The 25,471-nt window shown below is 39.6% G+C and overlaps 1 protein-coding gene across 1 annotated transcript in view; it reads left to right on the top strand.

Moving 5' to 3' along the window:
• Positions 1-25,471, top strand: part of MAP7D3 (MAP7 domain containing 3) — a 39,970-nt gene that overhangs the window by 10,007 nt on the left and 4,492 nt on the right. The window contains exons 5-19 of the mRNA XM_009642839.2: positions 1,348-1,462; positions 2,418-2,450; positions 7,495-7,596; positions 10,012-10,110; positions 10,514-10,612; positions 11,704-11,829; positions 13,929-14,074; positions 14,456-14,586; positions 15,060-15,304; positions 19,880-20,015; positions 21,147-21,327; positions 22,470-22,574; positions 22,843-22,896; positions 23,528-23,621; positions 24,077-24,275. Of these exons, the coding sequence (XP_009641134.1) occupies positions 1,348-1,462; positions 2,418-2,450; positions 7,495-7,596; positions 10,012-10,110; positions 10,514-10,612; positions 11,704-11,829; positions 13,929-14,074; positions 14,456-14,586; positions 15,060-15,304; positions 19,880-20,015; positions 21,147-21,327; positions 22,470-22,574; positions 22,843-22,896; positions 23,528-23,621; positions 24,077-24,275 (1,865 nt within the window). The remainder of the gene's footprint in view (positions 1-1,347; positions 1,463-2,417; positions 2,451-7,494; positions 7,597-10,011; positions 10,111-10,513; positions 10,613-11,703; positions 11,830-13,928; positions 14,075-14,455; positions 14,587-15,059; positions 15,305-19,879; positions 20,016-21,146; positions 21,328-22,469; positions 22,575-22,842; positions 22,897-23,527; positions 23,622-24,076; positions 24,276-25,471) is intronic.

Genomic DNA, 25,471 nt, shown 5'->3' with positions numbered 1-25,471 from the left:
CTTCTTCAGATAAAGTAGAAGCAGCAGCGCAGTAGCAAATACTGTGGAAAAGTAAGTGGTTCTCTGCCTAAGAGAGTCTTGAAGACAAATAGCCGTGGCTCGAGTTGAGGTACCTGGCTTCTCAATATTCTGTACGGCTGTGCAACTTATTATGTTGATGTCTTGGGCTGATAACTGATATTCTGTTGTTTGTAAAGTGAAGCCTATGGCTGTAACTATGACTTTGCAGAATTACCACACTGCAGATACCTCCATGGAAATATCATCTACAGATTACGTCATGTATGGGTATTTTAGCGCCTTAGGTAAACTCTAGTTCAGGTGTCTTTAATAGAGGGGAAGCTAAGCTTAATATTTCAAACAAAAACTTTTCGTTTTATCTTTTGTCAGCGGACAGAATCCTTCCTTCCTTCCTTCCAAGTTGACTTTGTCTGTTATGCACTGTAACTTTTTTAGTTTATGTTGTGAAATGGTGTTGAAAGAAGGTGAAAGTCTTACGTCCTCAAGAGGGAGAAATGTTTGGATAATGAGTCCCTTTGGCATCTTACTGCAATATATCAGCAGTAAATACTGCTTTAAAAGATCACTTGGGATATGACTACTCCAGAACAGAAATCTGTTGTTGACACACGTATGGAAACCTGGCTGATTATGGAGAAGAAACAGTCTAGCATGGTTACAGTTAGTCTTTATGCATAAGAGCTAAAGGTCCCACATTAGCAGTTACTACTTCTGGAGACAGAAGAGAAAGCTGCTGTCGGTCCTCTTTGTCCTATCAGCAGTGGTTGCTGAGGTCTGGAGTTGATTGGTCTTTTTTGCAGTTTTGCCTTCATGTCTTACAATGAAACCAGAAATAACATCTCTATTAATGCCAGTATCTCTTAAGACTTGGGTCAGTGTTTGTGTAGTTCTCTGAAAATACAAATAACCTTATACTTGGTATTTTACAATGGAGAATTTTTAGCACCTTTTAGAAATAACTTCAGAATATAGTTTGAAGGGTAAGCAGTTATTTTTGCTCAGTTTGGGGTTATCCCTATTTAGAAAATAAGTAGTGCGATTTACTGAATAGGAAATCTGGTGGCTATTTTAAGTAAAGAGTAGAATAGATTATCTGTGCTTTACCTCAACCTAATCATGTTTGCAGTGTTTTGAAGCCATTAATTGCCATAATTAAACATTCTTTGCATTATAGTTTTTGTAATAAATGCTTGTTATTAGGCAGGATAGGTAAAACAGATTTTTAAATCACACTGGGTGGGGTTGGGGGGAAATCTGTATTTTTGTTTTCTGGCATAGCTGTGCTTTGTAGTTATATAGCTTCATAGAGGTGTTGTTTGGCGATAGGAGCGGTATGAAGCAGTTATGCATCGTACCTTGGAACGGAATCAGCGACTGGAAACAAGACAGAAGAGATGGTCATGGGGAGGGTCTGTAACTCCAGATTCAGAGAGCAAGACAGGTAAGTAGCACCTTTTCTAGCATAGCTAAAATCACAGAATATTATGTATGAACACTGGCAGGTACAGCATTATTCGTAGGGACCTGGGCATCCTTTCCTATCTTGGATCTTACAACAGGATCTACAGGTAGCTCTTGGAGAAAGATTCGTATCTGTACTTGCCCTGAAATGCTGCTCAGACTTAGAGCTATTTTTGACTTTGGAAAGAGAGAGAAGCCACATGGGAAATGCAACACCTGGCACCACTGCATTGCCAGCCCCCAACCATCAGATAACGGGAATTGTAATGTATAGCATTAAAATAATTCTTGAGTCCTTCAAATGCAATACATGTAATGGTGTGCTAAGACTGATGATAAGCAGAACAAAAAAACCAGTTGTACTGTAATGTTACATCTAAAATGTTTTAAACACGCCCTTAGAGTTACAGAATGCTAACTGATTGTTTGAATGACCAGTAATAGGTAAGGAGATGCAGTGGGCAGTGTCTGAGCTTCTTGGAGAATAGTTTCTATTCTAGATTAGGCGATGCATTTTAACGCACTTTAGTTTGAGCTCAGATTGATTCGTATTTCACACAATTAACTGTTTCTGCTTGTAAACACTCTGAAATCAGACCAGCAAATCAGGAGTGCAGTGGAAGGGATCTTTTCAGGCACTGCCTTACTGGAAGACCCTGCCAATAAGTAACTTAACATAAGTTATTGTCCAGGAATAAAATAAAACAAAAAATGCTTCAATTTAGCCTATCTTCTGAATTGCTGGAATTCTACTCATTGTATTTTAGTAGTGTCTTCTCTCAGTGTGAGTGTTGACTTTTGTTTATTTATAATGTGTGCAAAAGTGCTTTGATATAAATTATCATTATGATATCCAGCTTCCCCATTTTTTGGTTAACTTGCATTGTTTGCTTTTTGACCTTGTAACTTAGCTTACAAACCTTCTTCTTCTACAGAACAACAGACCGCAGATGAAGGTGGCACTGGTGGTATTGATTTCTAAAATGTTCTTTTTCTGTTGTTTCACACTCACTACTAACCTTTTAAACTTGAGTTCTTGTTTCTCTGAAACTAAGGAAAAACATCTTCTTATAGATCTTTTCCTGGATCTTGGCCAGCTCTGCAACAAATGTGATCCCTAAGTAGAAAGCAGACCCCTATGTCTTTAACTATCCCTCCCAGCTAATTAAACTACAGCTTAAGTCATGGCATCCTGAGGGAATTTTCAGGGAAAGGATATGTGCATTTGGGTTTTTAAAGATGACTGGCTAGAGCATGGGGGAGGAGAAGAGAAATTCTTAGTGGTATGTATTTGAATAGAAATTAGCTCAGTAGTCTAAGCTTTTTGGTTTTCTAAGGGCAATTTCGAAGCATTTCATTGTTTCCTAATTTGCAAAAAGTACGTGGTAGGGCTTGGTTTGTTTTCTTTTTGCTTTGTTTTACCAGCAATTGAAGTAACATTTGCAAAATCAAATGATATTTTGCTGAAACTCTGTGAAAGGGAATGGGTCCTTTGTTTGATACTTTTTCCATGAAGGGTTTTGGAAAATCAGATCTGTGCAATTATCTAAACATAATTCTGTATATTAAATGTGTTTTCATTGGATTTCTGGCACTTCCCAGTGCACAGGCTGAGCCATTCTTAGAAATGCTTTGGATCACTGATACATTTGTCAAGGCTATATGTTTAATAAGCGAAATTATTTCTTGTAGCTGGTTTAAGATGATAGCTCTCAGCTTAGACCCAGCTAAATCTGAATTCTGAAAATCTGTGCATGCTCACAGCATTACTAATTCAATACAGCTGTCTCGTAATGCTGACAATATGAGACTTGAAAATGCAATGAAAGTCTGACTGAGTATGATTTAACTACTGTGGCTTATTCTGGCAACACAGAAGCATGTGTATTTTATTTAACTTCTCTCTTCCCTTTCTCTGCACAGCATGAATCCCTAATTTTCTCCAGAATTAGCCCGTTTGACTGGATTGGTTTACCTGTTTAACATGTGTTCCTCGGATACATATATAAATCCAATTACTGTATTCCACATTACTAAATGTCATTTAACCTTGAAACTAGGAAATCACATTTGCCGTAGATGTTTAGGAAAGCACTATTTTTTCTCCTCTATTGTTTTCTACCTTATCTAATTTTAAAGCTAAACTTTATAACAAACATAATATAATGTTTTGCTCTCTTCCTCATTTCTGCAAGGAAATGAGTCTCGTCTGTCCTTTTGATCGTGGAGGAAGATTTGAACCACAGTGCTGATGCAGCACATGAAAAATAAAGTGTCTTCCAAAAAACATGCTCCTGATGTAAAAATAGGCACTTAAGCTTATGCATCACAAAGTAACAACAGGAGGAGCAGATAAGTTCAGCTACTGTCGATCAGTTTGAGTAACGTGGGACCAAGTTTGAAAAAACTGGCTGTGGAGATAAACAGATAATGCAGTGTTTGACCGAGACACTTGTGCATCCACACTGTTTTAAATCTGTGCTCATCTTTAGGTTGAGGTTTCAGACGTACAGCTGTCTTACCTGGGCTGGATAATCATGACTGGATTCATGCTTCTCATATTTATTCCCATTTCAGGATCGTCCTTAGCTTTTTTACTTTCTGGAAGCTCCGCACTTAATTGTTATTTAACATCTACCCAAACCATGTAGAATGCCTAAGTCTAGCCAGCTTTCTAAAAAATCCTTATTTGATCCCTTCCGCCTTATATTTGCATAATTGCTGGAAAGAGAACTAGTACTTTTTGATTTCTGAAAAATGACACCATATGAGCTCTGCTACATTACATCATTGTGGCCGAGCAGTGCACCTTCTCTGACAGCACATCTAGAGCAAGTTTTAACACAATATTATTTTTCCCACCATCAGTTTCTGTGGCGGATCTGGGATTAAAGGCTCCATTTCTTAAAATGAAAACCATTGGGGGAACAGGTTTCAAATATTCTTTACATTATTTTAGGACTAAAGGCTTTCTGGTCTGGTGTATTGCTGTGCAAAAAAATATAAAATCAGACGTGTTCTTCCATGAACTGTCTGTGTCAACAGTAATATTTAGGAACGTTGACTGGTAAAGCAGCATTTGTGGGTGATAAAGGTAGTGTGCTCTGGAAAGTAAACCCCCTGTAACTGGGCATTTCACCAACCATCAGCCATTCTGCGTTATGTACAGAATGTGATTCATTGAGACTGCACCAAGTACCCCGCTGATGGCCTGAAATTTAAAAAGTGATGAAAGCCCCAGAGCCAAATGTTACATTAATGACATTGCTGTCAGTGCTAAGATGAAACATGCGGGGTGTGGGTCTGCCAAGAGAAATGGCAAGGCTGTGTAATAAAGCATCCTTGATGACAGAGTCCTTGTAAATGAGGGAGCTTTAGTGATGACTGCTGAGCAAAACTAGACGTTCAGGTGCATCTGTAGTGGAGACGTGCTATTAGAATAGAAATTGGGCTGCCAGAGTCTCTCCTTTCTATATAAAGAGCTTCCTTGTCCTAGTAGAAATTTGCAAGGAACTAAGAGGCAGATAATCTTGTTTTATTTAGCCTAATTTTATCCAGCCTCGGATAGGCAGTGCTCCAGCACCCTCTCTCAGTGAAACACAGAAGCTAGGCTGAGAGCTCTCTAATAACGATGTTCTTAAGACACTGTGTTTCCCAGCTCCTTACCCGATTGCAGGCCTTGCTGCATGGCAGTCATACGCTTTATTTGCCTTTGCTGCTACAGCTTGTTTTCCCCCTTCCATTAAAAACAATACAGACGTTTGGTATTGCATGGGACTGTGCTATATGCTTCTTCCATTTAGAATCCCGTGATGTAAGTAACTTAACTTTCCCCCAGAAATACAAAAGAGTAATTTACCTATGTAAATGTAACCAAACTGCCTTACTTGAGAATATCAAGTCTGTCTTCTACATATTTTTTTCCTAGTGAATTGTCCAAAGATTTCAGGTTTGCAGAAGCTATCTTGTGATTGAGGTAGGGAAAATTTGAGGCCATCTGATCATTTATTTGCAAATGTATTGATCAAAAAAGCACTGGCTTCTTAAGATCTTAAAATTTTCTGGAAAAAGAAAACTCAAATATCTGTATTGATACCTTTTATCAATAAGATTTTTTTCAGTCAAGGTATCAAATGGGTTATTAGCTCATGCCCTCACCACTGCTCTCTGTTCCCCTGTAAAATAGAACCTGATACTTGTTTTTTGTTTGAACAGTCATATGTAGACTGTTGTTTTTTCTTTTGAATCTTCTAGTAGAAGTTTCATCCCTTGTCTCTTTACTAAACAGCACAGCCCATCTCCAGAACTTGTAAACTTGCTGGAAAATAATTACTTTGCTCAGTGTAGTTTTCCTCAAGGCAAGATTTAAGTTTCTGGGTCTTAGAGGGTGATGGACCAAATTTCAGATTTCATGCAAGTGCTAATTTGAAAGAAGAGAAATTTGTATGAAGCATCTCCACAATGTTTGGGGGCCTTTAACTCGCATGCTTGAGCTCTGGCGGGAGTCAGGCTTTCTTTTTAAGAGCAGACGCTAGAGGGTAGTCTTTTCCTTTGAAAACAGCCAAATACATAAATTAGGAGTTTCCCAATTTTCATATCTAAAACCTCTCAAGGCTGTTTGAGTTATCCCAGTACTCTGGCTTAATTCAAAAAGTGTCTGCTTTTTTTTTTTTTTTTTTTTTTTTTTTTTTTTTTTTTGTTATGTTGGTGAAGTATCCACTAAGCTCAAATCTTAATTTTTTAACTGGATTTAGTACATCTCCCTTTCTCTCTCTTACCGCGTGGGGATTTTCTTCTTGCTCCCTGTGACAAGAGCTTGCCACTTTTGTAGCTTCAGCTCCAGAATCTGGTTTTCACTTGACATGGATTTGTGGGAGGCCCCCAGCTGAGGAAGCCTGGGTTGGGTACATGTGTCAAAAGTACGATGCAGAGGCAGGGCTGTCCGTAGGAATCCTTATGTCCCGGCTCGCGCTGTAAGGAGCTGCTATAGCATGCTGGCCAAAGGGAAAAGATGCTGCCTCTGTGGTGAGTAGAGCTGCTTTTCCCTTTGGTACTTACATACTAATGAGTTCACATTAATCGTCTTTGCTGTCCAATATGCCAGCAAAATTGATTACTTGTGTTTGATGTATAGAATTTCTTGTGTTATGCTAGTCTGCATTACTTTGTGTGCATTACTGGTTTTTGCTTACTGAGTTTCCATAGCAACAGGTACATGCTTTTTCCAAGGCTTTCACACTCTGGAGTAATGTTCATCCTGAAAGTACATTATTTGAAATTAAAAAGCGGGTATTTATCTGGCTTATAGAAAACTTGAAATTTTGCCACATGTGATATGATTTTTATCTGTATATATATATGTATATGTGTGTGTGTGTACACATACAAAAAAAAATAATGCCCCTTATGGCAATTTTTTGTCAGAAGTGTTGCAAAATTGATAGGAAACATGACCTTAAGGACTAGCTTTTTGAAAAATATTAGAAATTTCTAAAATAGTCAGAGCGACCCTTGGGAAGTAATCAGAAATAGGAATGCTTTCTTGTCTTTCCTCAGGACTTGCTTTTATCCCTCCAAAAGCGTTTGTTTTGGTTTTGTTACCTAGTGATTGAAAGACTGTTTTGACATACCTATGTGAAGAAATTATTGTTATTCAGGTTTTCTTGTTACTTTCTCTGTCTTGCCAATCTGTTAACAAGACACAACCTCAGTAGCTTTTGTCTTTACGTGTTAGGAGCGTGGGGTGTAAAAATCACCTGTTGGCATACATATGCCTAAAATCTTGGCATTGCTCCACTAAAACGAAATGCCTTTTCTGTGCAGGTTACAACTGGTGCTAATTGTATCAACTCTGTTCAAAGTAGGGGGAAAAATAAAGTCTCTGTTCCTCATTAAACAAAACTGGAAATAGCTTTCAGGATGTAATACTTCCAAAGTTAGCTCACAGCAGTGTGTGAAAGGTTCTTCCTCAGGTATGAAGCTGAATTCTAAAGTAAGCGCTTCTTTACACAGCCAGCAAGCGGTCCACCTCCACAGCAAACCTCAAACAGACAGACACTGTCATGAATAAACGGTTGTCATCATCTGCAGCGCTTTTAAATGCTTCTGATCGAAGTAAGTGTTTGTGTGTCTGCCTGTCGCAGGTGTACTGCTTAACTGTTATTTGGGGAGGAGGCAAGAGGTGGAACGATACTCCTCTTCCTCCCTTGCTCTGTAACTCACTTCATATTTTGGTCTCAAATGCATTTCATGCAATTTGTTGATCCAGCTTGACTGTTCAGGGCTTTGACCCAGTTGATGTGATCTCTGTTAGAGGAGAAGAGTAACGGTAAAGATTGCTGGTTTTTTATTTTTTACTTCTGTAATTGTTTTACTAAAGTCAAATCTTGGTGAGTGGTTGATTCACAGATCATTTCACATTATCTTTAGGGGTTTGCATGCCTTAAATCACACCCTAAAATTTCAGCAAAATAGAAATAGTACAAAAATAAAGTTTGCCTTGTTCTGTTAGACAGTCATTTGATTGCCTGTGGGAAGGAAAAAATCAACTTAGTTTTGACATCTTTTTGTTGTGCCAGTCCTGTACTCTAGAGACACACACTTTCTTTTTAATATTACAATGCTGCTTTAACCAAATTGAGAAGGATGCATGAAAAACTCCGACACCTGTGGGAGTTTTTTGGGTGGGAGGGGATTGTTTTGTTTTGTCCTGGAGTTCTAGCATGATTATAGCCATAGTGTGCAGCACTGACACCATTTCCTAGCCCAATAAATTAGTGTAATCTTGATACTGATACTCAAATTATGCATTTCTTAAGCTATTAGTGCACACCACCGCTTGCAAGCATTCTGGGTTACTGTGCCAATGAATATCAAGAAATAGAAACGGCCTGGAAGCCATTTTTTATTTTATTTTTTAAAGGTTTCTGAGAGTGCACTCTGGAGATTGTCTACCAATTTCTGTGGCTTCTAGTCTTATTTTGAATTGCAACTTTGGGGTGGATGAAGCTCCTGTCTGCAGCGTGTCATGTTTAAAATGTGCACCACCCAACTAGTCTTAACAGGGGTGCAGGGGATGGGATAGATCTCTGGTTTTCCCACTCTCTGGTAAAGCTGTATGTGCGAGTCTCCTCTCTGCCCCATCCCTATCCATGTAAGCTACTGATCGAGAAATGTGAAGCCGACCTTACAGAATGTTACATCAAGGCCATTCTGTAAATCATGGCAATCTGCCATCTCCAAATAAAAAAAAAATAAATTACAAAACACAAGGAACTGTCCTAACCTACTTGTTCAGAAAAGTAAAAATAATTTGCATGAGCAAATACCAGCTTGTTTGGCCTGTGATTTCCTTGCAGGGAATCCTCCCAGTGTTTCATAGGAGCCTGCCTGTATGCCAAATGTTGTATTTTTTCCCTAAAATGACGAAAAGCATTAAATAAGCTAAGAGCTGTTTAATACGAAAACAAGTTCAACTAGGTCTACGCTGCAGTGTTCTGTCAGTCTGCAGCCTTTGATCAAATGAGCTGTGCTGGAAGAATCCCTAACATGGACACAGCTAACAGTGATTTTGCTGGTTCATGTTGGAAGGTGATGCAGCAGAAAGACTTGTACTCATACACTGTATGCCTGGTAGGGGAATCAGTGAATATATCCGAACTGGCATATCTGCAGGGGCTCTGAGTCATTGGAGACTGCTTGTGATTTAAAATGATATTTATATATAACGTGTCTGCAGGGTTCAGCTCTGGGTATGAGTCAGAAACAGGGCTGTAAAAGTACAAATTAAGCCACTAACAATGGAAGTCACTAATTATCAACTAATTGGGATTGCTTTCAAACTTGCTGTCCTACCTTGAAATCCTTTGTGAATCCTTGTTCACTTTGGAGGAAAAATTCTCAGGTGGCCTGAAATACAAGAAATTTGAATGGGACTCCAATGATATAGAGGTCGACTGACTGACTGGTTTAGAGCCATTCTGTGCTCTTGATCTGGCATTCAAGAAGAAACAGCTGTTTGGTAAATGATGGCTAAATTCAAATGACAGAAAGCACAGCCACAGAATTAACCAGTTTGCTTCTGCCGTGTGTGTGTGCTTGGGAAGGTGGAGGAGCAAAATGCAGAGTTGAGAGGAAGATGCTTGTCCCTGGATCAGTGGAGTATTTAATCAGCTGTGTTCTTTGTTAATTGTGGTTGAGCAGATTCTGATCTTGTTCTTACTGATACAGAATGGGAGCAATGGCCTTTGCCAATTATTTATTTAAAAAGGCTTAAAAGGATGGCCTTCGTAGGTCAAACAAGAGGTCTGTTGAGACTCACATTCTGCTGCGATGATCAGTAACATACAGGAATATAAGAAATCATGCATTATGTAGAGCAATTCTTCCCTGATCCAGTTTTCCTGCTTCTGAAGGATTCATACTATAAAGTAACTTAATTATTCTTCTGCATCTTAGGGAAGTGGGGCAGGTGTTGGAGGGGACTTTCAGGCTTTTCAACAAAATTAATCCATGCGCTTTCACTTCCAGGTACCACAAAGAGAAGTGCCTCATTAAACAGACTGAATAACAAAGTTCCTCTACATTCTCAGCAGTCAGCACTCAAAGGTTCGCAGGTGGAACAGAAAGGTGCTAGAAACCAGTTTGTTTTAAGAATTGGGAGGCAGTAAATGGGGTATTTGAAGTTGACTTTAAACCATGTCCCAGATTAATCATAGATGTTTTTACTCAGGCATTCACTGCTGCGCATGTAGCCTATGTACTGTGGCATAAATACCATTACGCACATTGCAGTGCCAGATATTGGGTAACTGTGTCTACAAACTGGCCTTATTCCTCTGAAAAGGGGAAGGGTGGGGGGAGAGTAGACAAATGGTAGCCAAACCATTTAGCTCATGAGAAAATAGTGCTTCATAATGATAGATCAGTGGTTTTAGCCAATTGGCAAAAGCAAAGCATGGGAATGGCAGTTTAGAAAATCATACATGCAAGTATCTTGTTAAAAATAATCTTCCTTACGCTTGGTCTCTAGGAGGAACAGAAAAGAAGAGGAGCACATCTTTGAATAGAATGACTAGTAAACCCCAATCCTCTCCAGAACTAGAAAAAGTGAAAAAGGAAGAAAAACCAGGTGGTTGTTTCATAAAGCTGAATATTTCTTTTTAAAGCCATTCATAGTAAAGTTTGGGTAGGCTTACTTTCAATAGTTTCCTTGGTTCTTAAATTTTTAGGACTTTTTAATGGGTTTTTAGTTATCCAGTGGTAAAGATAAAATTGTAAATGGTAATGGTTAAATTTCTCACTTTGGACGAAAAAGAAATCCTGTAAGAAGGATTTTGACTTTGTTAAATGGCACTGTAAGTAGACAGCAAAATGTCTCTCTGCAGGAGAGACATTTTTGAAAGCTGGTAGGTTTAAATGTAAGATATAGTAACAATGTCACTGATACCTTCACTTCTTAGTTAAATCTTTTTGCTTTTAAGCTCTCTTTCATTATTCAGTTTAAAAGCAACTTCTCTGTTCCTGCTGCTGGCCTAAACTTTGTGCATGCAAACGGAGGAAGAAACCTGTTCTCACTTCAGTCTCTCTTGGTCTGTGTATTCCCCACTAGGTTACAAATAACCTCTTTTCTAGGAACTTTTCCTCAAGCTGGAGACTAGCAACTTTTCTAACACGTTTTTCCCCTTGAGTTAACAGTTCTGAAACTTTCCTTTCCAGCAGCTATTGCCAACAGTGGAAATTATATTCTGCTTCAGAATCTTTCCTGTATGGGAGGATGATGGGTGCTGTCCATGTGAATTTGTGTGTGCAAGTGATGCCTGATGATAACTGTTCGCTTCGACTTGCATGTCTTCTGTTTATTATGGCAGAACAGCCTTTCCTGCAGTCTGGAGAATATAGCTCTGAAGAGCTGGGTCAGAAACTTTTCACAGTTTGACTGACTTCAGCATTCATCTCTGTGATGTGCATGCCAGTCTTTGTACATCAAAATGATTAGTATTAAGCAAGCCAAGGACAAGGAAGTGCAACGTTAAGAGATTGCGGTGTCTAACCCTTCTGTGCTTTTTAGTTTGGATTTCCCTCTCCATGACTTCAGTATTTTTCTTCCAAAACTGTTATGATTTGCAACAATGCTCACAGTCATCTTTTGCTTTGTACTGCTTGTCTTTTCCATTATATGATTTCATGTTGGATCCTTTTTGATTTGTTCCTATCATTTAGCTCGTCGCTCCCAGCTCAGTCCTCTGGACAGTAGCGTAATCAGTCGCCTCCTCGCCCCCACACAGGCCTCCTTAGCTAGGAGTAAAAGTGCTGCTACATTATCGGCTGATGGACAAGATCCCTCAGGTAACAGGAGGGCAGCAAAGCCTGAAAGTTTTATGCAGTTGCTCTTCAAGCAAGAACTTACATGACAGTCACTAACTGTGCTACACTTCAGTATGAATCAGACAGTTAATATATGGTTATGTATAATATTTACTTATTCAGTATTTTCTTTGGTCAGTAATAACCAATTCATATGCTGTGTTGCATGTTTACTTTACAAAACCATAGAATAATACTGGCTTTTAAACTCCAGTGCCAGTTTACTTCCTCTGCAGAGAACCAGATGCTGGTGTTCATTTTGGGTTTTGTTTGCGTTTTGTTTTTTTTTTTTTAACTGACAGATCTGCATTTGGGTGTACCCTCAAATGAACCTGAGATATAACTGGTCAGAGAACAGTGCTAGGAAATGAAAGGGGAAAAAACCCAAACAAACATACAATTTCAAAGGAGGCTGGAAGGAATAAGTGCAAAGCCTAAATTTCTTTAGGGGGAGAAACTCTTGTAGGAACATGACAAAGGGGTTGTCTTAACATAAATACAGGGAGCCCTGAGGTGGCTTCACTCAGGCTGATTGTAGACGCAGAGGCATACTAGAAGGAGAAGATATTGTAGAGAAACCCTGGCTGGCTCAAGCAATTTTATATTGGTCCAGACTGAGCTGATAAGCCTACACTGTGGCTCAACTTAGTACCAGTGCAGGAATCTCTGCATCGTGGGCAAGTCCTAGCTGCATCCCACATGTCTTATAATTGTTATTGGGTGTAATAATGCCTCAGTAAATGCATATCTGGAACCAATGTGGAGTCCTTTCTCCTCTCTTACCTTACAACTTGCATTCATGGTTTTGCTTGATTCCTCTTAAGTATGTTATTCCATCTTTATTTTTTATCTTATGTCACTTAACTTGGTCCTTGTTGGTAATGGTGACATTTCTACACTGCTCCCCTTGTGTAATAATCACTTTTTACTTTTTTGGTTTGTAGTCAATGGTCATATTTTTGCACACCCACCTATGTGCCACTTCTATTTTACCATGAATATTTCAGTTCATGTCATGTGGGGAAATACCATCTTTTTCACTGTTACTGACAGCATGTGACTTATTCAGTACTGCTGAATAAAGATAACTGTTAAAGTTTTATCAGCTTACATAGAGGTACTTTCTTTATTTCAATAGAAACGTACCTGTGCTTTAGCACAAACTATGCACAAACAGAATGCAGTTCTCCTTGCACAAATGCTGTAGATATAAAAATAAAATGTGTTTTCCATAAAGTTACAAAATTAAGTGCTGGCATCTGTCATAATTTATTCAGACTATATAAAAATCCAATATCTGGTTTCAGAAGTTGATTTTTACATCTGTGTATGCTTATCCATCTATGATTATGTTAGTGAAAAAAGTAATTATCCAATTTCTTTTAATATCTTACTTGTGAAGAGATTGACGCTTCAGGTAGGAAAGGTATTTTAGTTCAACAGTTGACCTTTTTCTCTTGATAGGTTTCTTTTGCACCACCTATTTTGATTTGTTAATGTGGATAAAAGGCACACATGTAGTAATAAAGAGGTCAGAGAGGGAAAGTAGGATGACATAATGTGCAAATGCTTATTTCACAAGAAAAGTTTGTGAAGTAATGCTCAGCTTCCTAATGTAATGCTGCTTTATAGATAGTCTTTGAGAAGAAGTAAGAATTCCCCCTTGAGTATGGGGGAAACATGCTTAAAATTGGAACCTGTCATGAAGAACTTGTAAAGAAAGATGCTAAGCCATTAAAAACAAAGTAATTGTGATTAGATGCAGCTTGACTAAAATTAAAGTAACACTGGTGTATTGCAAATTTAGGCATTGTTTGGAAAAGCATTTTATTTTTGTCTACTCCAGACTGCTGCTTTCAGAATGGTTTTATTCTTGGTGCTGTTGCTTCCAAAGTACTAATCGTGTGGTGGCGGTGTCTGTGTCCGTGACCCATTGCAATGTGCACTGCCTGTGGTGTTTCTCTGTACGGTTTCTAACACACACAATCTTTCTTTCTCTCTTTCTCCCTCTTCCTTTTCTCCTGTTCTTATGCTGTGCACTTGGTTCTCGTTTTGTCTTGTCAAATTCCTAACTTTTATAGAATCTCACCTCTGTCCTCGTTCAGCTTCAGCCAGTTCCATCAATTCCCCAGTCCCAGCTCCTAAAGTGCCCGTGCGCAGTCGTAGCATCGACAGATTGAAGTCCTCTGTATCTTCATCTGATGCAAGTTCACCAGATGCAACCCAGGTTTGTTGAAAATCCACAGGAATTAGGTTTTTATTAATCGGGGAGGGGGGGTTGGAACAGCTCAGAGTGGGATACTGTTTGAACAGTTTGCTTGCTTATTGAAATGTTCAATAGCGTTTGCTTAAAAAAAACACAGTATTGCAATCAAATAGGGATTTTATGGTCCTTGATCTCTCTGGTATCTTAAAGGCATATTGTTTACTGCTTATGGTTCCCAAAGTCTAATTTAGGTGGCATATTGACTGGCTCTGTGTTTTGGAACATAGAGGAAATGTAAAGTACGTCTTGTTGAGAAGGTGTATGTTTGCTGGGCTAGCAGCTCCTCTGTCTGTAATGTATTCTAGAGAGTGAGCATTATTTTGGTTTTATGTATCTTCTTAGAAATCAGAGACAGAAAAACCGTCCTCGGGTTCTGGTTTAAGACGCCCTCCCTCGCCATCTGTGTCTGCTCGCAGAAGATCCCCCTCTCCTGCTAATTTGGTGAAGCGTCCTCCATCACCTTCTACAGTTAGGTACGCATCCAGGTTAAATATTTTCTTTTATTCAGAACAAAACAAAGGATGCTTCCTGTCTCAAGACAGCTGTGCTGTTAGGCTTTGGATGACCTACGCTATGCCATGTTTATACACATAAGGACTTAATTTTTGGTCTGATTTCTCCTTTCCACAGTAGGGATGCAGCTCTTACTTGAACCTTTGTCTCTTTTGTGCAGACAAAATACACCCTGGTTTTCTCTACAGTCTGTGCACTAAAACCCACAGGAAGCATGCAAGCTTCTGAGTAAGCTCATCTGCCTGTAGTAGTGTAGGAAGTTTCTTGGATTGGAATCACAGGGTTCATCCTTCATGTGGAGTAAATGGAGGTCTGGGCTAGGAGATCTGTAAGTGAGGAACATAATGTAAACTAACCAAAGTAGATTGCTGTCTTCAGTTGCATGTTTGAGGTTTTCAGTGTTAGCCCTGAAAAATATTCTTTATTTCAACAGACAGAAGACTCGCCCACCTTCGCCTAGCATGTCAAAACAAAGGCCACCATCTCCTACTCCAGTCTCTAAACCAGCACCCATCCAACGTCCACCTCTCACGCCAGGTGTTATAAACATTACCAAAAAGAAAACTGAAGCAGAGAGCAAACCAAAGGATAAGAGCACAGAAGGAACAGGACAAGAGCAAGGTGCCTCACCAGTCTTGGACAGGGATGCGGTAGCAGCTAGCACAAAGACCAAAGAAGGTGAGTGTTCTCAGTGACTGACACACTCTTATTCAAGACATTTCCAGAGTGTGCTAGGACTGGTGAAATGATTCATTCGTGAGGCAGTAGGATGCTTTACAGCAGAAGCTGTTAATTGCTGGTTATTTATACAGTAATTTTACGTGGTATGACTTTTGGGTGTGGATTTTAGTGCAGTAGTCAGTTTATTTGACTTGGAGATTTAAGTCGGGAGCTTTCAATGTTACTGCTTGTACTATAATTTTAAGAAAAGGAGAAATCCTGTTTGCCTTTTGGACTTCAGCTGCACTAGCTGAGGGATCTACTAGCTTAGGTTTGCAAAGTCAGAAGTTAAACTATGCAAAGGTCTTTCAGTCCAGTTGGTAGTTCTTAAAATTGCTTCTGTAGAGACCTGCGTGGAGGAAGAAATTAGCTAGTGGTGCATCAAAGGCTGAGAGCCAGTTTTCACAGAGCTAGAAGGCTGCCTCGGTCTCAATTCCAGTGAATGTATAATCATTGCTCCCTCGGGAAAAAGTGGTCAGTTCACAGGTTGCACTGGGAAATTATCATGGTGGCTTAAGGAGAGCCATATACTGGATAAGCAATTAGTCTCCTAGTCTTCTTCATCATGACAAGTAGACACAATCTCTGTCCCTCTTACCGGAAGAATGCCATCTGCAGAACAGAATCTGGGAGAGCCTTCTGATGAGGTCTGGCAGGCACTTCTCTGTGGAGAAGGAGTTAGGGGAGGCTTAATGGGAAAAGGAGGGATCTCTGGAATTTGAGCTATGGCCAGTGGACAGTACTGGGGGTGAAAATCCTTCAGACACAAGGTAGGTGGGAACATAGGCTTGCTGCACGTTACTGCATGTATGGTTCCTGTTGTGCATTCTTCAGCTGCTGCGGTTGTCTCTTATTTCTGAGGCTCTTCCCTGACACTGCTCAATGTTGGATGTGAAATAGTGTTAGTCAGCTGAAGAACTCATTATGGTACAGTTCTTTGAGCATGTGTTCCTCAAGAAGGAAGCCTGGATGTCACAGTCAAATGTGGATGTTTGTATGAAGCTGCACATCCATCTTCAGCGTCACATCGTTTATCTTTGCAGTCAGAGTGTCCATCCCTTGATGTGCTATGTTCCTGTGATAAATGTCTTGCATGCCTTGGAGGGGGCATAATCAGTTGTGATCAATGTCATGGGCTGGTTGAAACCTCCATAACGATGTGTCCTATTTCTGTATCTTCCAGTTGTTCTGGAACAAGAACATCTGTCCTTGTCCCTTGGATGCCCGACCTGTCGCCTCTCTACACTGACTTCTGGAACTCTACCAACCCAGTTTATCTGTTTCCATTTTATTTTATTGCTAATCTCCAAGCTAGTCACAGAATCATAGAATGTTTTGGGTTGGAAGGGACCCCTAGAGGTCCAACCCCCCTGCAGTGAGCAGGGACACCACTAACTAGATCAGGTTGCTCAGAGCCCCGTCCAACCTGGTCTTGAATGTTTCCGGGGATGGGGCCTCCACTACACCTCTGGGCAACCCGTTCCAGTGTTTCACCACCCTCATTGTAAAGAATTTGTTCCTTATATCTAGTCATCTTTGTTAGCGATTCATACTGGGCCTGGGTGAGGCTCTTTTTCTTTGACACACAGAAGATAAGGAAATAGTGGGCATGTTCTTCAACACAGGGATGATTTCATTTATCTCTTTGAATGTTTTGGTACACTGTGATATTGCTAAATGAGGCAAAATCCTTGTTCTTAAACAGAAAAAGTTGCTTTCAATTTTCAAGGCAGTTTTCATTTTACATGCCTGTGTAGGCAGTTCACCCTGTGGATTGGTGCTACACTGTATTCCAGACAGCTTCTGAAGTCGGAGTGCCCTCGCGAATGGCATGTGGCAAATCGGTCTTTAGGTCTTGTAGGTTCAACCTGATTTCAGCTTTGTGCGCTTATATCTTCATACCATCTCTTCTCCTTCAAAGTAAACTTGATTGCCTGTTGCTGACAAACAGCAATCAAGTTTTTGTCTTCATTTTTGTGTCTTCCTACTAAAATATACTGTTCTGCAGTAAAACACTTCTTATTTTTCAGTGACTTGGAGCAGTTGTCATTTCTGGCAGCAGCCTTTCGCAGCTTCTCTGAGAGTTAAAAGGCTTGTTTCCACTTAAAACATAAGAAGTGCTCCTTCATGAGCTCTCACCTTATGCGTGGTGATAGGTAATAAGCTATCATGGAGCCTCACTTTTTTGTATCTGGGTAGTGAAAGCTTTGGAATATGATTCCTAGATTAATTGTGAATAAATGACTTGGCTTGAAATGTGTTGGAATCTTCCCTCCATCCAACTAATAGTACATTTTACAATTGTTCCGAGACATTTCTCTTGCCTGATTCCTCTTCCCTTCCATCTCAAAAAGGTCCTTTGAGAAAAAGACAGTTCTTATCAGGAATGACAGTGGGAGTACAAGGAAAATGGAGCTGAGTATAAAACTCGGGAAGAATCTTCTTAAGGCATCTTAGCAGTCATGTTGGGAAGTCCCATGTCCTGCCTTATGGAAACAGACTATGCAGGGGGTGCATGGAGATGGAAGCGCTATTGAAGTAACCATATGGAAAGCATCAATAAAGCTTCAAAAGTGAAAATGCAATGGGAAGGTCCCCCATAGATGTGAGGTCTCCTACCCTTTCTTTTGTTTTTATGCCTCCTGTTCTTTCCATATCTGCGGTGTTCTGGATCGTTGTGACTAATTTTCTTCTATCATTTTCAGCACCAGACATTAATCATATTTCAAGCTATCATTGTCATGCTATAACCCTGTAATCTAAAAGCCTAAAACTTTTAGGCTTCTTACTGAGGATCAAGTTGTCGTATTTAGGTTCAGTTTTGAGGGGGGGAAATAGGTTAAACCTGATGTTAAATGTCAACCAGTTTTGATAGAACCAGAGGAGTAGAGAGGCATTTTGGGTTCTTCATAGTTGTACACTGACAACACTAAATGAAACCTGCCTCCTTTTCTTTAAATAAAAAAGAAATTTGCAGAGTATAGGAAGAAAAGCACATGCAGGTCTTGAGTAGGAAGGTCCTGTTAGTTGTTCTTACAACTGTAAAGGAGTGGTGTTTCCTGCTCAGGGAGGAGGAGGAGGACCCCTTTAGACTGAGTTCAAATTTGGAACTGTCGTGGCTGATTCTTGTTTGTACCCATGTGACTGCATTTTTTCTCAAATCAGAAGCAACGTGTGTCCTGGGGAGCTGCTTCTTTTTCAGCATCGGATAAATCTAAGTATTAGAAAACTCTGTGACTGCACTCCATCAGTGCTGGAATGCTTTTCCTAGGACTGCAACAACGATTTTTATGTGCAAAACAGTGCCATGATTCAGCTGCTGAGGGTTTAGTCTGTGTGATTATGCCCTACAGCTGCAGGTAGTGATTACGCGTCCATGGGGTTTAAGCAGCTTTTCAGGTATTAAAGGTCTTTAGGTCAGAAGCAAAATAACTTACCAAACCCTGATGTCATTGTTCATTAAAATTACCTTGACTTGAAGGGTTTATAAATGTTAAGGAAACATATATGTGCTTATCTGTGAAATATTAAAAAGAAGAAAGGCAAGTCCTCACCAACATTATGATGCTATTGCTCTACTGACACCAAGAGCTGATTCCCTGAATATTCAGGTGATGAGTTCTTAAGTCACATTCAAATAGTAATATTTCTAGAGAGTAGAAATAACTGATAAAATCAGAGTTCTTTCAATATATATTGAGAGCAACCGGATGGCAAGGGGTTGGTTGGGGTTTTTTTCTTAATGTTATTTATAACAGTATCTCTGATGTTCAGACATGAAGAAACATAAACTGCAGGCCTGTACTAAGATCTACTAACCTGGTGATTGGAGCTGGTTTGATCTCCATGTAAATTGGAAATTGATTTGTTGCTAAAATGTGTAGAAATACGGTGTTACTGAAGTCATTAGTATGTGCCTTCGGGGGTAGATAAAATGGTGATTATTTGCACCCTAAGATACTCTATAAATATAAAGGCATGAATGTTAATGTTAATGTTATGAAACAAGAAATCAAAAAAATTTAATATTTCCTCTTCAGGGTCATGTGTGTTCCATTTTATTAGAAGGAAGTTAAGTGTATTCCCTAAAGTAGTATTTCTTTTTTTGTTTTCTTTTAAGTGTTTGTGTTATAGAATAAACATGTCTTTTCAGAAACATGTTTTTAAGTACTACGGTAACTGGAGAATATCTTTAAATGTATCATCTGGAATATGGCTGGACTAGTGTAGCTGAAATGAGTTATTGTTTCATTGTCGGTGAGATATTGTGGCTTTGCATCTCTTTAGGAATCCTCTTTGTCTCTTGTGGGCCTTTAGATACAGGGTGTACTCACTGAGGGATGAGCACTGATCAAAAAGATAGTGGGTCATAGATTCATAGAATACCAGGTTGGAAGGGACCTCAAGGATCATCTGTTCCAACCTTCCTAGGGTCAGCTGACCAAAAGAAAAACCTCATCTCAGAGTGATAATGTCTTTCTTAATTTTAAGTTACTGGGGCTTTTTAACAGCAGTTTCTTTTAACTTTTGCAGAATCAGGTAGCAAAACAGTAGCAGGGACCACCACAGCTGAAGAAGCTGCTAAAATCTTGGCAGAGAAACGACGCCTAGCACGGGAGCAAAGAGAACGTGAAGACCAAGAAAGAATTCAGAGACAGGAAGAGGAAAGGTAACGATTCAGGAGAAGGAAGGGATGCTTTCAGTGGTGGGGTGTCGTTGGAGTGGACACTGCAGCTGTGTATGTTTCCTAAGCTTTCATTTAAGATCCTGTAAATGTTAATGCAGTTCTTGAAGCAGAAACAGGCGCTAGCACCATTTGAGACGGGACAGGTTGCTGTGTCTATCGTTAATCTATATCTCAGGATATATGTAATGCATAGTCCCTGCACAAATCACTGCTGCTTTTTCCTTCCAGTGGTGCTTTTATTTCAAAACTAGAATGTGCTTTTTACACCACTTATTTGCATTTGTTTTGGTGGTATTTGTCTTGAAATAGTCTACCTGCCTGTATTTAACTTCCCTTTGATGAACTCAGGCAGTGGTCTGATGGTACATTAAATCTCACGTTAGTGATCCGAAATCTGGATCAGAAATGTTGCAGCCAAGTAATTCAAAGTGGCAAATCAGTGTGCATTTGGTTCACTTCATAGAAGTTGTTAAAAATAAGTTATTAACTTTGTGCTGACTAACTTTATTCCAGATCATGGGTCACCTGTCTGTGCTTCTGTGACCATGGTGGAACATCAGATTTTATCTGTTTTCCACTCAGGAATATAAAGCTGTCATAAATTTGCATATAGTCTGCTATAGATGTTTTACCAGAAATATGTGATCAGATCTGTTGTGTACACCTGCATGATCTGGCAGTGTACGCCTCCAGTATATCTCTGGAATTCGGACTATAGAAGAAACAGTCTTCTGAGAAATTCAACTGAATTTATGTTTGACAGTGATTAAAAGCTTCATTCATGTTGTGGATGCAGGTGGCATTTATTAAATAGTTGTCGCTTAATCCAGTTCTCAATGAAACACTCCATTATTGCAGCAACTGCCTTGGCCTTGACTTAATCAGCAAAGAACATTCATGTACTTGTAGGTAGTGTCTTCCAAGTTATTCTGCTTTTTCCTTTGACTGGTCTGGATGGTGGCATTTGTAAATCCACACCAAAAAGTATCTTTACGCAGTTATTTTGTGATTGGATGACTTAGAACCTTCTTGCTTTCCTAGTCTGTCTCATGTGCATGCACACTTTTAAAGGAATAAATATCCAGTCAGTAATCTGTATCTTGGAAACACTAGAATCAGAGAAGAAGAAATGGCCAAGAGAGCAACTGAGGAAAAAGCACGACGGGAGGAGGAGCTCCGCAAGCAGGAGGAAGAAAAGAGACTGGCTTATGAAGAACAGCAAAGACAAGCTGAAGAGGAGAGGATCCGCCGAGAACAGGAAGAGCAGGAGAAACTTGCAGAGCTTCAACAGCAGGTCTGCTTATCTGTAGGCTCCAACCGTGTTCCTCGTACAAGCTGCTGATGTGTTTTCACGGGGGTTGTCTTTGGTTTTCTTTCACAGAACAGTTTTGACATATCTCTGTCAGGAATGATGTAAAGCAGAGTTCATCCTGTCTGAGATGGACTGAGAATGTTTTGAAGCCCCTCCCTTGCCCTAGTTGATGTGATTCCCACACCCCCCCAGCATATGATGAATTCAAGTGTGGGGCAGAAGCAGATATTTTGGACTTTTTTTTTTAGCCATCTGGGTTGCTATTTTGCATATGTAAAATATTTGTACTGAGCCCACTTTACCAGCTTACTGCTATGGATTATAAGGAGGTGGTCTGTCTGGAAGGTCACCAGGCTTGCTCCGGTTCCTTTAAAAGAAAGATTGGTAGTGTTTCCAAGTCTGCTTTTCCAGTTGCTAAATAGTTTTCCACAGCTGGTATCTGTGCACCTTTACAAAGGCATCCTTCTGACTGAAGGAAGCTCTTTTGCAGAAAGTGGACTTTCTTTAAATGAGATTAATTTTGAAAATTAAAGCAGTTTTACAATGAAACTCTTTTTGTTTAAAGAGCTGTATCTTATGGATAGTATTGATGTGTGTCTGAACGTTTCTTGAAAAGCTTGTTTAAGTTTATAACAATTATTCAGTGTTAACTGTGCTTCTGTCTTCTTTCCAGTCATACTGGAAAAGATCTTCTAGTGTAGAAGGAACAGAAGATGTTCAGCACAAAGTATCTTGGTGGTGATACCTGACTGCCAAGATTTTTAAGTTAACCTTGCCATGTTTAGCATTTAATTGCTGTCTTGTTACTTCATAAATTATCCTTCTTGGACAAGTCTTCATCCTGAAGTATAGTTTGAACCCTGAGTAGCTCAACAACATTCAGAACATTTGCATAATTATGATACAGCCATGCACATCGTTTCTCTTCTCAGATCAGTTTCTGAATGTCATAGTAATATATATTTCATGTCAGTAGCTGGGTAATTGGCATTTAGCTGCAGCGTGTGGTAATATTAAATAGTGACTGTCTCATGTTCCTGTCTGTGTCGAACCAGAAGCTCTGCTTGTGACTCTTGGGAATGAGTTGTGCACTGCAAGCTCTCTTCTTTTTGTTTTATTTTCAGAGAGAAGAAGCTGAAGCAAAAGCTCAAGAAGAGGCTGAAAGACAACGTCTGGAAAGAGAGAGAATTATGCAGCAAAATATGCAGGAAAGACTTGAAAGAAAAAAGGTATACTGTTCTGAAAGCAGAGAGGTTGCTCAGCCTAAAATAGTGGTTGAGGTGTTAAGCTGAACAGGCAAACCATCTCAGATGCATTTAAATAGAAGTAGTGTGGTTTTTTAAAAAATCCGCCTCTGGCCTGCGAGCTTTAAAGATGGTGAATAAAGTAGTAAATTTACGAAATATGAAAATATATTATGATTGATGAAAATTTAAAACAGAATGCTGAAATACAAAGTTCTGTGTGTCATTGCAAATATTTTTCTTGTCTTAACAGAGAATTGAAGAAATAATGAAAAGAACACGAAAATCGGATCAAAACGAATCCAAGGTACTTTTTTGTTTGGATGTGTATAATGACAGAATAGGCCCTTCCCGGATGCGTTTTTGTTCAAGGCATATAGAAACAATGCGATCTGGCATTATCACTTGCAGATTGGTTAAAAAAAAAAACCCTAGTTAGTAATGGATTTTTTTTTTAACTGTATGCATTCCGCTGGGGCTGTTTTTCCCCAGGAAACTTAAATTCCTGACATCTGTTTGCTTAAAGCAAATCTTGGAAGCCACTGTATTGCTACAGTAAACTGAATGTGGTTTTGTTAATGTGGTGACCTAAGGCTTGTGATAAATTAGGCATTATTATAATGAGGAGTAGTTGTTCCTCTCTGAACATTCAAAGACCCAAGTCTTCAGGTAGCTGAAAATCAATAAATGTTTAGCACACACCTGGGAGGAATGAGGGGGAAAGGAACTCGGGAATAGTTCATAGGTAGGAGATGGAAGAGGGTCCCATGCGTTCCTTCGCAGGCTCTGGCTCAGCAGAGCATGATTGTCTGTTAGCCTTTGGACTAGTGTGGCCTTACTGCTGGGCACAGAACAGTCCTGCATGGGAGCCGTGATTGAAGCATTTGTGAAACACTAGAGAACAGTGAGTTATTCTGAATAACGCCCTGGCAATTCAGTTGCAGAATGAAGGGAAGTCTGCCTCTGAGGCTATGGAGGGAGAGGATATTGAAGAGGAGGAAGAGCTGGGTCTCGAGAAGACTGATCAACCAGGTAAGGAAACTTGATGAGTCAGGTCTAAGAGGCAGTCAGTGTCTCAGTGATGTTTAAGCATAGTTGAAAAGGTCACTCAAGTAATAGCATTGTGATGGTCTGGGACGTAAGTCCCAGAAAGGCCAGGGAGGCTCTCTGCTTGAACAGAGAGTAGATCACTGCCTGCTCCGTACCACGAGAGACAGTCAAAATGATTAAATGTAAAAATGATGTGAGAGTGAAATGCAGGCAGCATGCTTTCTTTTTACAAGTGTATTTTTAAAAATGAAAAACAAATTTCATGTTGTTACAGGCAGCTTGTCTATAGAGAAATTAATTATTGAAGCCAAGTGCCTCAAGTGTTGGCTAGGAAAGGAATTTGTATTTTATTCATTTAGAATAGCAATTCTGTTACTGAAGCTCTTTTCTTGTTTTTTTCTTTTTCTTTCCTTTTTCTTTCCCCCCACCACTTTCAGGAAAGCTAAATGGCATTGACTTAGCCCAGGAAGTCCAGGGGGAGGCAGAGGGTTGTTTAGAGACTGTGCATTGCTTGATCTCTACAGAATCTGATGAACAAGATGTGTCAGAGTTGAAGGCCAGTGAAGTGTTTATGAATGGAGGCGATTTGAAAAGTGATGAGGGGTCTCTACTTGTTACCGAATTAAAGGATTGCAGGTGAGTCTGTGTAGGTGGCTGCTTTACCATCAGAGCAGTTATCCATCACATTAGAGTGTTTATATTAAATGTAGTGCTGTATGTAGCATTGCCTCAAATTTTGCACCCCGCTAGCTTTGTGGTATTTCTCTGGCTTGCTCCAGGCATGTGGTGTGTGCATGCTGTCAGTTTACTGCTTCACGCAGAGGCAGTTAGTTCAGGATAATTGTTTGTTTAGATGGCACCATGTTAACAGTACTGGCTTTGCTAAGAAGTGAGACACGTAGCCAGCAATGTGGCAGTGTTACTCATAAAGAGCGGCATTGGCTTGAAATCTTTTCCCTTGAAATGGCTAGCAGTTCTGCTCATTAACAAATCATTGACCAAGAGGGAGGGGGACAACGCTGAAAAAGAATAACCTACAGAAAGCTCTAGAACAGTTTCAGTTGCACAGAAATACCAGATACAACACAAAAGCCTCCCTTAATGGGAATTTTTTTTAGTATTTCAAATTTTATCTTTTTGAACATAAAGCATTTCCATCTACTACTGGAAAATCTGTCTTCTGATGCTTGTTCCACTTGCTCATCTAAATGCTAATGATTTAGAAAAGAATAACCTACAGAAAGCTCTAGAACAGTTTCAGTTGCACAGAAATACCAGATACAACACAAAAGCCTCCCTTAATGGGAATTTTTTTTAGTATTTCAAATTTTATCTTTTTGAACATAAAGCATTTCCATCTACTACTGGAAAATCTGTCTTCTGATGCTTGTTCCACTTGCTCATCTAAATGCTAATGATTTAGAAATGACATCGTGAACTCTTTTTTTTTTTTTTTTTTTTTGGGAAGGAGTTCAGAACTCAATTAAGATAGTTAACTAAGAGTTGGGTTACCAAAAGCGTGCATCATGAAATAATGTTGACACTTTTCTGAAAGCTGTAGTTGTGAGGTACCCAACTTCTGAGCAGTCGGCTCTGGTGCCATCATGAGTACGTGAAGGGAAGCGCCCTTCCCAAGGGCCATCATTGGGAGCCATATTTCTGAGCTTCTCTCCCCTGAAACAAATTGTGTTGTAAAGCTTCAGTAATGAGTAAATGTGCATTTCTGTTACCCTTTAAGATGCTTCCTTGTGTTTAGAAATCTTCCTTTAAGCCCCTAAAGGCACAGAATGAAAAAAAAAAAAAAGGTAAAAATCAGTTCACACAGAAGGGAA

This window comes from Egretta garzetta, unplaced genomic scaffold (genome assembly GCF_000687185.1).
Source record: "Egretta garzetta isolate BGI_Z169 unplaced genomic scaffold, ASM68718v1 scaffold220, whole genome shotgun sequence".
NCBI lineage: Eukaryota > Metazoa > Chordata > Aves > Pelecaniformes > Ardeidae > Egretta > Egretta garzetta.
The sequence above is the reverse complement of the archived record's forward strand: the minus strand, read 5'-3'. Positions and strand labels throughout refer to the sequence as shown.